Source organism: Miscanthus floridulus, chromosome 18 (genome assembly GCF_019320115.1).
Source record: "Miscanthus floridulus cultivar M001 chromosome 18, ASM1932011v1, whole genome shotgun sequence".
In the NCBI taxonomy this organism is placed as follows: Eukaryota; Viridiplantae; Streptophyta; class Magnoliopsida; order Poales; family Poaceae; genus Miscanthus; species Miscanthus floridulus.
The window spans coordinates 103,532,731-103,549,290 of record NC_089597.1 but is presented as its reverse complement, the minus strand read 5'-3'; the positions used below and the strand labels follow the sequence as shown (position 1 = coordinate 103,549,290).

The 16,560-nt window shown below is 49.7% G+C and overlaps 2 protein-coding genes and 1 pseudogene across 2 annotated transcripts; all 3 read left to right on the top strand.

Moving 5' to 3' along the window:
• Positions 1-2,940: 2,940 nt before the first annotated feature.
• LOC136524298 (cinnamoyl-CoA reductase 1-like) lies at positions 2,941-3,701 on the top strand. The gene is made up of 3 exons (XM_066517721.1): positions 2,941-3,076; positions 3,190-3,359; positions 3,465-3,701. Exons 1-3 carry the CDS (start codon positions 2,941-2,943, stop codon positions 3,699-3,701), a joined length of 543 nt encoding a protein of 180 aa, XP_066373818.1.
• Positions 3,702-8,187: 4,486 nt separating this feature from the next.
• LOC136520507 (cinnamoyl-CoA reductase 1-like) lies at positions 8,188-10,099 on the top strand (annotated as a pseudogene).
• A 2,517-nt stretch (positions 10,100-12,616) lies between these two features.
• Positions 12,617-14,169, top strand: LOC136520508 (cinnamoyl-CoA reductase 1-like). Its single transcript, XM_066514049.1, has 6 exons — positions 12,617-12,755; positions 12,886-13,055; positions 13,153-13,338; positions 13,512-13,674; positions 13,768-13,960; positions 14,037-14,169. Exons 1-6 carry the CDS (start codon positions 12,617-12,619, stop codon positions 14,167-14,169), a joined length of 984 nt encoding a protein of 327 aa, XP_066370146.1.
• The last annotated feature ends 2,391 nt before the right edge of the window (positions 14,170-16,560 follow it).

Genomic DNA, 16,560 nt, shown 5'->3' with positions numbered 1-16,560 from the left:
GTATCCACGGTGATCAGTCGGGTAACCGAGAAGAACACACGGCGTGGATCGAGCGTGGAGCTTATGCGGTGCTGTTGAAGCCTGATTGGGATAGCACAGGCACCCGAAAACCCTTAGATGAATGTAGGATGGTGGAGCGCCGAGAAGAAGCTGAAATGGAGTCGTCTGACCAGTGGCCCGACAGGGACTGACGATTCAGAAGATGGGTTGCCGTGGACAGCGCCTCCACCCAATATGCATCAGGCAAGCCAGCATGAATGAGAAGACTACGAACACAGTCATTCAGTGTTCTAATGATGCGCTCAGCTTTGCCATTTTGAGATGAAGTGTAAGGACAAGATATGCGCAAGGTGGCACCATGGTGTTCAAGATGACGCTGAAAGGCTAAATTATCGAACTCTTTCCCATTGTTAGTTTGGAATGCAATGACAGGTAACTGAAACTGAGTATGAACATAAGCATGAAATGCAATGAGGCACTGAAAAAACATCAGACTTGTTGCGTAATGGAAAAGTCCAGACATAGTGTGTAAGATCATCAATCAACACAAGGTAATACTTGAAGCCAGAGAAACTAGACACTGGAGAGGTCCAAACATCAGCATGAACAATCTGAAATGGGACATAGCTAACTGAACTAGAGTCTGAAAAAGGTAAACACACATGCTTGCCAAGCTGATAGGCTTCACAAGTGGATGGCTTGGTGGAGATGAACTCAAGGCGAGGAAGAGTCTGCTACAGCGTGTGCCTTCCGGGGTGGCCTAAACGCTGATGCCAGAGCTCGACAGTGGGCGTGGAGGTGGCGGTCAGGGCCTCCGGCGTAGATGAGGCCAGAGGGTATAGCTCGCCGTCGCTATTACAGCGGAGGATCACCGAACGAGTTGGAAGATCCTTGACAGAGAAACCGAAAGCGTCAAACTCCACAGAGACATTATTGTCACGAGTTAAGGAACGAACTGAAATCAGATTCTTAACAAGTGATGGAGAGACAAGAACATTAGGGAGGGAAAGTGGGGATCGAGCAGTGGGGATATGTGTGGAAGCATGATGAGTCACCGGCAGCGTGGCGCCGTTGCCGACGACAATAGAAGGGGAATTGTAAACTAGGTGGGAAGAGGTGAGATTACCAGCGTTGGAAGACATGTGGGAAGAAGCGCCGGTGTCCATGAACCATTCGGCCGGTTGAGGAGCAGCTGCTGTGGAATTTGTCGCGTTCAGTGCGGCGAGCAAGGCCTGATGGTTCCACGGATCCACTGGAGGGTGGTGGCGGAGTGACGCCAGATCCGGCGAAGTAAGCCTGATGTGGTGATGTGCCGGGGCGCGGGCCGAGCACGCCAGCTCCTGGGGCACGGAATGGCATGGGCCATGCCTGCACCATGCCAGTCCACGGATTGAATCTGGGCGTCCAGGCCGTTGGTAGCCTTGGGGAGGAGAAGCCGCCTGGAGATGAGTCGCGGCCACGACCGCGGCTGTTGTCGAAGCGGTTTGACGCACCGTGAGCAGAAGATGGTGGCTTGGCGACGGTTGTCGGCGCAGTGGAGCCAGAGTTGCCAGCTGGAGTAGAGCTTGATCCGCCTTCGGTGGCGGTGGGTGCGGCGGGACGCGGTCCACCAGTGGCGAGCAGAGCGTGCTAGTGCCACCGTCTTGGCATGCTCCTTGTCGTAGCGCTCTTCCAGAAGAAGGTAGGAGCGCGCCGAGAGGAAGGTGTGGGGCGGCTGCCTGGCGGTGATGGTGGGGATGGCGTGGCGATACTTGGAGCTCAGGCCAGCGCAGCATGTTCAGGACTTGGCTCGTCTCCCGCACAGGCTGGCCGACGTCGGAGCCTGCTTGAGTCGTCCGGTGTACTGGGTGATGTCCATATCGCCCTGGACCATGTTCCGAAACTCCGTCTCCAGATAGACTGCGCGATGGAGCTCGTTGTCGCGGAATTGATCGTGGATGGCGCCCCAGACGCGGTACGCGGTCGCCTTCGGATGGCGCACGATGTCGCGCACGTCCTTGGCGATGGAGTTGTATAGCCAACTCAAGATGCACTGATCAACCACACTGCCAGTCGGGATCATGGCGCTGGTCGGCTGGTTGGCGGAGATGAGACGTGGGAGGTGAGGCCGAACTTGCCGAGGAAGGCGTCGAAGAAGCACCGCCATTCGTCGTAGTTCGGCGTGGCGAGCTCGGAGAACAACGGGAATGTGAGATTTGATGTTGACGGTTTGAAGGACTGTGGTGGGAGGCGTGGTGGCAGGGGGATCGTCGCCGACAGAGGAGGTGAAGGAGACTTCAGAGGTGTCGTCGGAGTCAGAAGAGCCGAGACCGAAGAGGGGATTGTCGTCCATGGTTGGCATGGCGACAGCCGCAGGAGAGGAAGAAGAGAGGAAGAAGACGGCGATGCAGCGAGGGATCAACCCTGAGCTTGCTGATACCATGTAGAAAGGGAATTAGAGAGCCAACAGTGTTTTCCATTGATCTCTGATGTATAAATACATGTTACAACAATGGCTGCTGAATGGGCAACCGCACTGCGTGCTAGTGTACATCGTGGGCGCGGGGGCGCGTACTGGGGCGCGTGGTGACCTGCGCTCTGGACTTGGTCAGCGACGGCGGTTAGCATGTCCGGGTCTTAGGCGCTGTCCCTCAACACACAGGAACAGGTTCCCCTTTTGTCGTATATACGCATGCACCCAGCATGCGCTATGCTTGTCGTACACGTATGAAGTATACACTGTACAAGATGGCACGAGCGCAGTATCTGCAAGCAACGTTCTGTACTGTACAATCGTATTAAAATATAATATAACTAAAGAAAAGCAGCAAAATTTTGTTGTCGAATTAATTCCTAAAGTAGCTCCAGCGCATTCCTAGCTCAATATCATTACGAATTATAAGGAAAGGTAAATTTGCCTGATATATACAAGCAAAGGCTATCGTGCGTCCTACCGTAGCAATGAAGGCAGCAGGCGGGGGAACGACGATGAAGACGGTGTGCGTGACCGGCGCGGGGGGGTTCGTGGCCTCGTGCCTCGTCGAGCGCCTCCTCGCCGGCGGCCGATACGTGGTCCCCCGCACCGTCCGCGATCCCGGTAACTCGTTGATAGATACAGGATCCACGCCACCGTCCTCAGTTATTGTTCTCGTGAGGAGCTAGAGCGACTGAGCGAGTGTGTATATGATATGACCATCGATTCGTGCGCAGGCGACGCCAAGAACGCGCACCTGCCGGGGCTGGACGGCGCCGCGGAGCGGCTGCGGCTGTTCAAGGCCGACCTGCTCGACTACGGCAGCGTGGCGGCGGCCATCGCAGGCTGTGACGGCGTCTTCCATGTGGCCTGCCCCGTCCCCGACTATGCCCTCACCGACCCCGAGGCACCAGCACTCGCCCTTTCTCCCCTCTGCCTCTCGTCATGCATCTGCCTTCGTGCGATCTCCATCAGGCAGACAGTCACCGTACGTCTCCGTATTTTGTTGCAGGTCGAGTTGCTTGCTCCTGCCGTGACGGGCACCATGAACGCCCTCAGGGCGTGCTCCGAGGCCGAGGTCAAGAGGGTCGTCGTGGTGTCGTCTCTCTCGGCAGTGATGATAAAGCCTGAGTGGGACGAGTGCAAGGTCATGGACGAAAGTTGCTGGTCTGACGTCAACCTCTGCAGAACCACTGAGGTCACAAACCAACTTGAACCCTTTTGCATGCGTGCCCTCTGGGAAATTTGATATTAGTAATGTGTTACCCATGTTTCATCTATATATATATATATATATATATATATATATATATATATATATATATATATATAGTTGGATCGATGGTACTTGGATGACCCACATAGATGGACTTAGAGCCTGTTTGGTTCTCCATCAACTAAGACTGAGTTTGTTGGGCAGGTACGCGGGAAACACGGGAACTTGGACCCGTCTCCACGAACCCCGACAAGGACCAGATTTTTTCCATTTCAATTCATGTACGGATTAAATTAGTCTCATCCCCGTCTCCAAATAGGAGAATGCTCCACAGGGAATAGGCGGTTGGGGGCCAATGCCATCTCTACCACCTACACATGCCACGTTGGTTGTAGCGCCGCTGCAGACGAGCCAAAGAAAATGGACGCCACAGTTGTGGCGAGAATTGATACGTGAATGAGTTGAGAATTTTATCACACACCACAACTAACTTGTCAATCAAATAAAAACAGCCTTACTTTTGTGGCAGCCGTTTGTGTGGCGTGGAGGGGCAAAGTGAGGCCCGGAAACAAACATGCCCTTAATCCCTCTCTAAACAAACCCTTTTGTGTGCGCCACGCGCACGTTTTATTAACCGATTTGTTTTTTTGTTGCGTCTATAGTAAGTCATAACCAAAGCTATTTCTCTCCTTTGACATAATGACACAGTTTTTCCTACGTGTTTGCGAAAAGAAACCTTTGTACAGAAAGTACATATAGTCACTGGATGTCGATTTATCGAGTGACAATGGTAGGGATGCTGCTTGTGCTTTGGTGCTAGCTAGATCGATTTTGGTTAAAACCTTTGTAGGGGAAACTGCATATACTCATTGATGTCGATTGTCGAGCGACAATGATAGGGATGCTTTTTTGAGGGACAGGAGGGACTTGGGAAGCCCCTACTAAAAATTTATTAAAGTAACCAAGGAGGTTAACAAAAAAAAAAGATTTACAAGAGGTTACATGGAAGGCAGGAGGCGGAGAGAAAATCAGGAAAACAAAAGAAACAAAGAAGATTAAGACAATTACAGATATTGCTCTAGCCATAATTCAATTGAAGGAAAGTATTTCTTTTTAGCCCTCCACAGGAGCAATGCAAAAGTCCTCTTGAAAACAGCTGAAGCCCTTTGAATGGTAACAGGGAGTCCTCTGAAAATGGCATCATTCCTAATATTCCAGATACTCCAACTCATAATGATGATAACTTCCATATAGAAACTGACATTTAGCTGCATTTTGAAGCTCTCAAAGATCTACAAAGGGTCTAGATCTAAATTAACTGTGATGCCAACAAGATTCCAGCAGTCTTGAGCCATTTCACATTCCAAAAAAGATGCTGAACAGTTTCCTCAAAATTCGAAGAACAAAGCATACAACTGTAAGAAGGAAGGTGCATGTGCTTCCTCCTCAAAATGTTACGGTGCTCAGCCTGTCGTTAGTGAATAATCAGAAGAAGACCTTGTGCTTATGCTGGCAAGAGGATTTCCAAATCCATTTATAAATTTGGTGTGACCAACATCTTCCACGCAGCTGACAGTAAGCTTTCTTGGAGGTGAAAATGGAACTGCCCCAAATATACATCCAAGTGTCAACACCATCAGACAGCTGAAGGTTTTGTAGGATGATTTCGAGCTGCTGAAATTGTGCAAATGCTTCTGTTGAAAGAGAAAGGCTGAACAAACTAGAGGTGCTAGTAACTGAGGCTGCACATTGGAGTGAAAGGAGAGGCTTTCTTGGCAAAAGAGAACAATTCAGCAAAGGTTAATCTTAGTGGTTGACCCATCCAGCAATCATTCCAGAGAAGGCAAGAAGCACCATCTGTCACTGAAACTGAGGCCATGCTTTTGAACTTATCCAACAATTTCAAGACATCTTTCCACCAGAATGATCCTTTCTTGACATGATTAGGGAGTCTACCATTACTATAATATTTTTCCCAGATAAGATGCACCCAGGGGATGTCAGCTCTGTTGTAAAACTTGTGAAAGTTTTTTAGGAGTAGAGCCTCATTTTGGGTTTTGAGGTCCAGCACCCCAAGTACACCTTCTTCTTTTGACTTGGTCACCATGGGCCAAGCAGCCTTAGCATTGATTCTATTGTTTTCTTTAGACCCTCTCCAAAGACAGTGCTTTCTGTATTTGTCAATTTGCTCCCTGACAGTGGAATAAAGATGGAAAGTGCTCATGAAAAACATGGGAAGGGATGTGAAGACAGAGTTGGTCATCTGAAGCTTCCTAGCTTGAGAAAGAAAAAGGGAGGTGCTGACCAGCCTCCTTTCACATCTAGTCACCAAAGGCAAGAAGTCCTGAACCCTTGGTTTAGAAGAACCCAAAGGGAGCCCCAAGTAGGTGAAAGGCAGACTACCAGTGGAGCAGCCAAAGGTGGCAGCAAGATGTTGAAGCCTTTCCTCCGAGAGATTAATTGGAACTAGCATTGACTTGGAGAAGTTCACCTTTAGACCAGTAGAATCAGCAAAAGTGTTTAGAAGGGCTTTCATCACAAACAATTGTCTAGCACATCCTTCCATAAAGATAAGAGTGTCATCAGCATACTGAAGGATTGGGAAGTCATTAGTATACAGAAGAGGGATTGGGAGATTGAGCAACCCTTGCTCCTTTGCCCTGTTGAGAACTGATTGTAATAAATCTGCAGCAAGCACAAACAGAAGAGGGGATAGAGGATCCCCCTGCCTAACTCCTCTTCTACAATGGAAGACCTTACCAGGAGCACCATTTAGTAGAACAGAAGAGGTGCCAGAAGAAAAAATAAGCTTCAACCAAGCCACGCATTTTTGCCCAAAACCTTTCTGGGGGTGCGCGTAATCAGGAACCGGATGGTGACACAAGGCGCAGAAGAGGGGATAGAGGATCCCCCTGCCTAACTCCTCTTCTACAATGGTAGATTTGTCGGTGGGGGTGCGCGTAATCAGGAACCGGATGGTGACACAAGGCGCAGAGACAGCGATTTAGACAGGTTCGGGCCATCTGATCGACGTAATACCCTACGTTATGTGTCTTTGGTGTATTGTATTGAGATGTAGTAGATAGATCTTGTCCACTAGGGAACCCTTGCCTCTCCTTATATAGTCTGGAGGGGCAGGGTTACAAGGTAAGTATCCTATTTGGTACTATACAATGTCTTGTGGTGCACGCCGAGCAGCGCCGTGCACGCCTTGATCTTGTGGGCGGGGCCACCTCTGATGGTGCGGCCCATGTCTTGTCTTGAGGATACCAGGGGCCATACCCCCACACCGTTAGGGCCTTGGTCGGAGCGCAGTTGAGGATGAACGCCCCTGTGGTCACCGCCTCACCCCAGAACCTTGCCGGCATGCCTTTGGCCTTCATCATGGATCGAGCCATGTCGACCACGCTCGGCTTTGGCCTTGATCATGAACACGCCTAAAATTTCCTCCCCGCGGGCTCAAACCCTAGTGTGCTCGAGTGTGCGTCCTAATAAATCAACAAAAAACACGTCCTCCGCCCCCCAAACCCTCACTCCCATCTCACCTTTCTCCAGAAACCAGTTCCACCGTGAAAAAATGGCAACTTTCCAGATCGGGATCCCAGGCGACCGCGGCTGCTCCCAGGCCGTGCGACGCCATCGTGCCTAGGGTCCACGCACCTTTGGGGCAGGCCGTCGCCGCACCCAGGGTTTAGGGTTTAGAATTTAGGGTTTGAAGTTATAGATGTTGAATTGAGATCTTGCTAGTTTACATATTAGCTAATAACTTATCATTTATAAGTGAGGATACTTACTAATGCTAATTGTAGTCGGTGCGATAGCCACAACTTGAAATCAATGTATGACTATTGTCTACTACTCGTTATTGGCTCTTTACAAAATTAATTCTTGACACGCATGCACATATTACTCGACTATTTAAATTCGTATACAATTATTTCACTCCATATTTGTACCAGTTCCGACATCTGGAAAATCTGCATCCGCGTTTATGTATTATCTGCTCTGATCCGGAAACCGACAAAGAAAAACATATTAGAATATAAGAGAGGCATTACCGATCCGATCCGATTCGTTTTCGTACCTAGTTATAGTTTTGTCCCTAAAAATTTAGAGTCTGTACCATCGTATGAGTTTTTTTAGGCTCTCTCTACTATCTTCCCTAAAAAGTTGTTTTATTTTATCATACGTTTTTTCAAAGTAGTTTTAGCTTCACTAGTGAAATTACTTTATAGAACCAAAATAAAAAAACCTACTTCACTAATAAAGCTGAGTTATACCAAACCGACCCAAACTTTGTCACCGTGTGCATTGTGGTGCACAGAGTACTATATGCACATAAGATCCCCTGAGTTCTCTGCCCAACCCGTGTGCCATATCCTCGCAGTTCAGGAATCGGGACGTCGACTAGCGCCAAATTGTCAACCGCCACAATTTGCACGAGGTCAATAGGAGCATCACCCAATCGGCCGGCCGTATATTTAATAACAAACAAGTACTGTATTAATCCTCTCGACACCCGAATCAGTCCAAGGAAACAAGACGAGCCCCCGTAGGTCGTCGTGATCGGTACCAATGGAAGGCGCAGCAGGGAGGACGAGGACGGCGGTGTGCGTGACCGGCGCGGGAGGCTTCGTGGCCTCGTGGCTCGTCGAGCGCCTCCTCGCCGGCGGCCGCTACGTGGTCCATGGCACCGTCCGTGATCCGGGTACGAAATCACTGCACTGCTTGTCTTCTTGCTCCTGGTGAACTGGCGTGTGCGTGCGTACGTGTGGATGATCGTTCTGTGCTGTGCGTGGCGCGCAGGCGACGCCAAGAACGCGCACCTGGCGGCGATGGACGGTGCCGCGGACCGGCTGCGCCTGTTCAGGGCCGACTTGCTGGACTACGGCAGCGTGGCGGCGACCATCGCCGGCTGCGACGGCGTCTTCCACGTCGCGTCCCCGGTCCCCGTCACCAACCGAGTCACTGACCCCGAGGCACCACCACACCTCACCTCAGCTCGCCCTTCCTGCTGCTGCCCTTTTTCTTCCCTCGGCTTCCTCAGTGAGTCCGTACGTTCTGCAGGGAGAGCTGCTCGCTCCGGCCGTGACGGGCACCATGAACGTCCTCAAGGCGTGCTCCGAGGCCAAGGTCAAGAGGGTCGTCGTGGTGTCGTCCGTGGCCGCCGTGATGGTGAACCCTGGCTGGCCCCAGAACGAGGTCATGGACGAAGCCTGCTGGTCTGATGTCGAATTCTGCAGAACCACTCAGGTGACAGCAAAAGCTTCACATGCACCCTGTTCCTGTCATCCCTCAACTCGAGGAAATTCGATGATTTGCACCGGGTGTTTCGCTCACATATACTTAGGACCGATTGTAAACAACCAATTACATTTGTGTTGACCTTAATCCTCTCCTTCTAGACAAAGTATAAATAGATTTCACAAACAGCCATGACATTTCTGTCGTTCCTCTGCAGAATTGGTATTGTCTTTCCAAGACACTGGCAGAGCTGGAGGCATTTGATTACTGCCAAGAGAACCGGACTAGATGTGGTGTCAGTCTGCCCATCCCTGGTGATCGGTCCCTTGCTGCAGTCGACAGTGAACGCAAGCAGCTCCATCATAGTCGACTGCTTGAAAGGTACTAAGAATTATCCCCTCACTTTGCTGTGCTCTCGAAGTCTGAAACTCTGAACTGAAATCTTAGCCGCTTTGAGTACATCCAGACGAGTCCTGTAACTGTAACCGCTCCTGCAGGAGATCGTGAGGTGAAACTGAAGCTGAGGAACTTCGTGGATGTTCGCGACGTCGCCGATGCTCTGCTCCTGGTGTACGAGACTCCGGAGGCGTCTGGACGGTACATCTGCGATGCAAATGCAAGGCAGGTGTCTGATGCCATAGCGCTGCTGAAGAACTGGTACCCTGCCTACAATCATGCCACCAAGTAAGCAGAAACATACTACAAGATTATATACATACTTTGTACTAGTAATCAAGCTATCAGTGCTTAAAAGCCGCAAGCTGCTACATAGCGTTTTGATCCAAGGCAAATGCATGGCAGGTTCGTGCAAGTGAGCGATGAGCCTTTATTCAGCTCCAAGAAGCTGGAGGCGCTGGGCTGGAAATTCAGGACGTTCGAGGAGACCCTCAGGGACAGCGTTGAATCCTTCAAGGCAGCAGGTGTCCTGGATTGAACAAACAGTGCCCTGTTCTGTATAACCTTCGCATCTTGAAAATCGAAGTTGTTGTTGTTGATACTCAAATTTGGCTTAGTTATATTTTGTTTGAACATCAGATAGCCAAACTTGACTTTCAGAATATTTAGCCATAAATGCAATATTTTGATTATCGGACAGCGTTATCTATCATTAATAATTTACAGAGAAGATCATTTGGCCCAATTATTTGAGCTAGTTGAGTATCTGTAAATTGCTTCTAAGTGCTAAAACAAGGGGGGAGGACGTCTTATATGGACTGTGGAGTTCAAGTGCTGTACGTTTTTTGTGTTGTACTCAGCGCCTATTCGTTTCGGCTTATACGATGGTGGATTATAAGTTGCAATAGTATTTTTCTCTCACATCAAACTAGCCAGCAGTACTTCTGGCTTATAATCCACAATCGTTTCAGCCGAAACGAACTAGGCTGACTATTTATAGGAATCGTATGTGGATTAATTAGAAGTCCAGAAGCCGTACTCATGCCGCCCTGATTGTCTACGTGAGGAGAATGCAAAGCAAAGGAGCCAGCGAGGGATAATGTTCATGATACACCAGAAGATTAGATTAAAGAGGCAAACATAATTACAATTCGGTCTTCAGAGATCAAGATATTTTGCCAAAATGATTGCTTCGGCTGGACATCAAGTTTAATTATTATTGTTTGTAGTACATAGTAAACTTATCGAAGACACAAATGTTAATACTATTTATTACAAACTTAATCAAACTTAAACTATTTTGACTTACATAAACCTCGTAGTTGTATTCTTTCGTGGACGGAGAGAGTAGTAACTAATGCTTATTATGTCTTCTAAAATTTAGGGAAAATACAAGCGCCCGGACGTCCAAATATAAGCAATCGATCTGGATGCTTCTGCTCTACCCGTTCCACCCCGGCGCTTCTTCCCTTTCGGATCCAGAGGCTTCCGCTGCGCTTGTTCCGTTCAGATCCAGAGGCTTTCACTCTACCCATCCCACCCCGGCGCTCATTCCCTTTCCGGCTCCCTCCTTTCTCCTGTGATGCAATAGTAAACCTCGGTAATGGTGGTTACGCTTGCTATAGCGCTTGCAGACACCGCACCATGCCGTACGTGAGGGAGAGTGATGGAAAGAGAGACAAATGGATCAGACGTTAATCATTGTTTGCAACATTCAAGAACAAAGATTTGCAACTTACTGAAACCTCATGTAACATAAAAAAAACATGTTGCAACATCTTAAATCTACAGTTGCAACATCTAAAAAAACATGTTGCAACATCTTAAATCGACTGTTGCAACATTAAAAAAAACATCTTGCAACATCTCAAATCGACTGTTGCAACATCCAAAAAACACATGTTGCAACATCTTAAATCGACAATTGTAACATCCAAAAAACACATGTTGTAACATCTTAAATCGACAATTGCAACATCCAGAAAAACATGTTGCAACATCTCAAATCGACCGTTGCAACATCTCAAATTGACTGTTGCAACATCTCAAATCAACTGTTACAACATCTCAAATTGACCGTTACAACACCGCAAAATCCAATTTTATGCTGAGTGCCATAAAACATGTAGCATCCAAGATTGGCCGTTGCAACATATCACATACTACAACATAACCCACCATAGAGTGCGGATCCGGTTGCGCTTGCCTATGAAGGAGCTCGGCCACCATGGAGGAGCATGTCGCTAACAAGGCCACACCTCTAGTGTGTAGTCCATCGTAGAGAGACACCTGACGATGGAGGATTTCATAGGCGAAAAACACCTACCATAGAGGTGTCCACTTAGATCCACTTTGCCACCATGGAGGCAAGGTAGGAAGGCGAGCGGGTGTAGCGGCGAAGGAAGAACAAGCACGGGCTCGGGGCGGGTGGGGCTGTGAGGGAGGAAAGCAGGCAGTGAGGGAGTAAGGCGGTCAGCGACGTCAAGGAGACGAGCAACCGCGTCATCATCAAGGATACGAGAAAACACGTGAGGGAGACGAGCAACGGCATGGGAGAGAAATTTGAAGATTGGACCGTTGGCAAGCCGTATAAAATTATGATCCTGTTAAAAAAGCGTCCGACACGAAGGAAACAAGCCGGATGCCAGTGTAGGAGCATTTCCGAAAATTTAGTACATATGAGAGCATGGATTGGTGACTAGTCCTTGCGAAAGCACGTACCCACACTCATTTCCTAAAATGATTTAAAATCTATATTGAACATCCTATGTACAGAGCTCAAATTCTTTTAGGCCTTGTTCGTTTCTAGCTAGGCCTATATACAAGTTGTATAAGCGTTCTGGCTAGGAACGGTTTCGGGAAGTCATTCCGTGCGTATCCAACGTGGCCTTAGTCTTTTTTCTTCTCCTACAACCGATTTGTTTTGGGTTTAAAAAACTAGGCTATGATACATGTACGCACCTTGACAGCTTGCAGCCTTGCACGTCAGAATATGTGTAGCAAAGATTGATGTGGGCCGTAGCATGGGCCGACCGTGGACTAAGCATGGGTGGCGTGGTTGCGTGTCAGAGAATTTTTGTTTTGACGCTCAGGCCCAGAGTGGATAACGTAACCCAACCAACTTCGGTCCGGTCCCAACATGCACGGCCCCCATGCCGCACGAGTGTCAGTCTCTGAACTGGAACCACGGTACACTTGTCAGTGTTCATAAGCCACGTGCGGCAACACGTGACGGCAGGCGCAGCCACCGTGTGCTGGACTGCTGGTATATAGCGGTGGCTGGGGAGGAGAGAGGCCACAGGCCAGCCATGGACGGCGACGCGGGCAAGGCGAGGACGATGAAGACGGTGTGCGTGACGGGCGCCGGGGGCTTCGTCGCCTCGTGGCTCGTGCAGCTCCTCCTCTCCCGAGGCGACTACCTCGTGCACGGCACTGTTCGCGACCCGAGTAAGCTCCTGCTCTACCGATCTGGTCCCCTTGATCGATTCAGGGCGCCGCGCGCACTCTCTGCCGACAGATCGATCTCGGTTTTTCTGCATGCGATTGATCGGATCAAACCAAACAATTTGCGACACAGGTGATCCCAAGAACGCGCACCTGATGGCGCTGGACGGCGCCGGGGAGCGCCTGCGGCTGTTCAAGGCCGATTTGCTGGACCGTGCCAGCGTCGCCGCGGCCATTGCTGGCTGCGACGGCGTCTTCCACGTCGCCAGCCCCGTCCCGGCCGTCGAGCCCACGAACCCCGATGTAACAGCGCTTCAAATCTTCATATCAAAAGAAGAATAGTCGCAGATTCTTTCATCTGCTCCGGCCTGATCCATGCATATATGTGACTTGCGTGCAGGTGGAGGTCCTGGCTCCGGCGGTGACCGGCACGCAGAACGTGCTCGAGGCTAGCCGCGCGGCCAACGTCCGCCGCGTCGTGGTGGTGTCGTCGGTCGCCGCGGTGATCGCGAACCCCAACATCCCCGATGGCGCCGTCGTCGACGAAGACTGCTGGTCGGACGAGGACTACTGCAGAGCCACTAAGGTGGAGCACGTGCTAGCTGCATCACCTATGGCACTCTATCCAATAATTTTTAGCAGCCATATGACAAATCGCTGGGCTCTCCTGCTTATGTTGAGCCATGCATGACTGCATGAGTCTCTTAATCTTTGACTCGCCTCTCTGACTAACTGAGAGTTCGTCACCATGCCTATCAGAACTGGTACTGCGTTTCCAAGACGGTGGCCGAACGCGAGGCGCTGGCATACGGCGAGAGGACCGGGATGGACGTGGTCACCGTCTGTCCCCCGTGGGTTCTGGGTCCGCTGCTGCAGCCGACGGTGAACGCCACCAGCATGCGTTTCGTGGCATACCTGAAAGGTCAGTTGCTCGATCTACCTTTGTCTGCATATTGCTGAACATCTACATATATTCCAGGCTGGTAGAACACATTGGTCACTAGTTACTGCGCAGGAGAAAACACCGATGAGAAGAGGAGGAACATGGTGGACGTGCGCGACGTCGCAGACGCTCTCGTCCTGACGTACGAGACACCGGAGGCATCTGGCCGGCGATACATCTGTAGCGCGCACGCAATGAAGGTGTCTGAAACGGTCGGCCTCGTCCACAGCCTGCACCCAGACCTGAAGCTGCACTACCCCAGGAAGTGAGAACGAAACCTGATGGCTCACATCAAGTTAAAATCCCTCTGTAACTCACGATTTGCCGACGACCATTTGCAGGTTTGTTCAGATGGAATACGACAGGGGAGTCAGCTCCAAGAGGCTGCTGGCGCTGGGGTGGAAGTTCAGGGCGGTGGAGGAAACTCTTAGGGACACCATCGACTCGTACAAGGCTGCTGGAATCCTGAACTGATGAGCGATGGCGTCATGGAGATTGGACTCAACTGTAACAAATTAAACTGACGGGGAAATAAAGTGGTGACGATGCAAGGCAATAATAATAATTAAGGCATGCTTGTTTCCTTTTGCAGCCTCGCCTCGCCTCACTAGACTTGCCTCGCCCAGCCTTGCCAGGTCAGGAGAGCCATTTTGGCTCTCCCTTGCTAGAAAGAAAATCATTGCTCGTACGGGTCGCGAGATACCCTGGCAGGAAATCCAAATAAGCAACTTCTCTCTATATCCTTGCTTGGCAAGGTTCCATAGTACCAAGTGATGGATCTAAACAGGTCCTAAGCTGTTAGAATCAGAGTTTTTTTTAAAAAAATAAAGAAATAATCTCACAGACACCACCACCGCTAAAAAACACATTGGTGGTTAGTGAAGAGTCGTTTGTACAAATCAGCTACAAAGATGTACATAAATAATGATTTTGGCGCCTAGGCCAAGCCCCAATGTCATAAGTTATGGGACTTTTTAAGTAGTAACCATACCTTCCCCCTTTGCATCACCTTCTTTACCATCTCACCAAAAATATAATTGCTAATGACAAAGATAACCTTTCCATTTGAATCTTGTTGAAAACGATTTTCACATGTGGTTCAAATGAGAAATTAAACCACCTGTGCAGTGGTGGAGGGTGGAGATGGGAGTGTCATCGTTCGCTCCCCTGACCAAGCTTCTTTTCCATGTCATCGTGCTATTGTACATGTAGGCTCCGGATCTGGACTAGCGCGACAGAGACAGGAGCACCATGCCAGCCGAATTCGTGCCCATGGGGCAGCCACAACGGACGAGGACGTCGCGCAAGGCTTCTTTGGAGGCGAGATGCGAGGTTTTTAGCCTCATACCGCTCATCCACCTGGCACACCACCTCGTCAGCGGCGGTGCTTAGTGCTAGATTGATCTCTAATCCTAAACTGGACCTAACGGCCCAGTTGGGCCTTTGATCCGCGTCCTGATCGGGGGCGCCCAACCCACTATGGCTGGAGAGCCCCTGTCACACTGTGCAATAAATAGAGGTGGGGGCCGGCGGCTCTAAGCACGAGGTTCACCTAAGCCAAGCTCCCGATCGACAAACCCTAAACCCGATCTAGTGAGGGGCGCAACCAGTGACGGGAAACACCTCCATCACTGCACTGCGCCACCATCGGTCTTCACCGCTGGTCACCACTGCTCATCACCGACACCGTCTTCACCGACCGTCGCTGCCCTAGCGCAGACACCGACACAACGCCCATGGCAGACGCCTCTGGATCGAAGGCCTACGATGGTCGGTAACCTAGCACTACTCCCTCTAATCTCTGTCTAGTTCATGTACTAGGACATGCAATTCATTTACAAGAAGTACCCAGCTAGATCTATGACCTTGTGAGTAGAATAGTTTAACACTTAGACCTCTAGGTCAACGACAAAGAGGCAGAGCACGGGGTGAAGCATGCATGGTCATCTCTAGGGGGCGTGAAATGGAGGGACGTCATCGCCTTGTAGAGGAGTAATACACGGAGGGGTCACCTAATGTGGCAAGCCATAGGAGTCGTTGACGCGCACAATGCTCCCGTCGTCACTAGGGCCTGTTCGGCTGGTATTAAAGCCGGCTGATAAGTCGGCTGAAGTTGTTTTGCTGTGAGAGAAAAATACTGTAGATTCTTGCTGATAAGCTGGCTAATAAGTTCAAGCGAACAGGCTCGAGAAAGGGAATCTAGCAATCGCATAGCAAGGAAGAGAAAGGAGAAGATAAGAGAGAGAAAGAAAGTGGAGGGGAGCTTGTGATAAGGCCGGCTTCAAGAGGTTTCCCTCTGTGCTATGCATTTGGATCAGCTGTGGACAGTGAGATGGGGGTGTGTTTGTGCTCAAAGACAAAATAATGAATGCCCTAAATGAAGTGATTGCTTGCTAATCCATTTTACTAACTACTAACTAATTTTCTGGCTACTGATTTGTTTTAACTATGATTTTAATCAAACCAATTTTACACCTTATTCTTGAATTTGTATGCTATGTCTAACATGTATGATAAATTTGTTAAAACACATTTTTATGTACACCCTATTCAATAGCTGATTCAAAAATTTAAGAAAGATGATTAGAAAATTTTCAAAATTTAAGTCAACATATGTCGGTGTTTTGGAACCGGGGGGTCCTCAACCGGCTAGTGAATTTGAACTGCGTGCCCCTAATCCCGGATGGTGATGCAAAGAGACATAAGGTTTATACTGGTTTGGGCGATCGGTGCCCTACGTCCAGTCTGAGAGAGCGATCTTGTATTCCTTGCACCGAGGTGCTTGTAGTAGGGGGGTTACAAGCTGGGCGAGAGAGGGAGCTAGTCCCAGGTCTCTGCGTGGAGCGGCGTGGGCTGCTTGAGATG

Excerpts from the sequence above, each read along its gene's own strand:
- LOC136520508 (XM_066514049.1), top strand. The coding sequence starts at position 12,617 with ATGGACGGCGACGCGGGCAAGGCGAGGACGATGAAGACGGTGTGCGTG. Across the intron at positions 13,056-13,152 it reads TCGAGCCCACGAACCCCGAT|GTGGAGGTCCTGGCTCCGGC; the intron begins GTAACAGCGCTT and ends ACTTGCGTGCAG. Across the intron at positions 13,339-13,511 it reads ACTACTGCAGAGCCACTAAG|AACTGGTACTGCGTTTCCAA; the intron begins GTGGAGCACGTG and ends CATGCCTATCAG.
- LOC136524298 (XM_066517721.1), top strand. The coding sequence starts at position 2,941 with ATGAAGGCAGCAGGCGGGGGAACGACGATGAAGACGGTGTGCGTGACC. Across the intron at positions 3,077-3,189 it reads CCGCACCGTCCGCGATCCCG|GCGACGCCAAGAACGCGCAC; the intron begins GTAACTCGTTGA and ends ATTCGTGCGCAG. Across the intron at positions 3,360-3,464 it reads ATGCCCTCACCGACCCCGAG|GTCGAGTTGCTTGCTCCTGC; the intron begins GCACCAGCACTC and ends ATTTTGTTGCAG.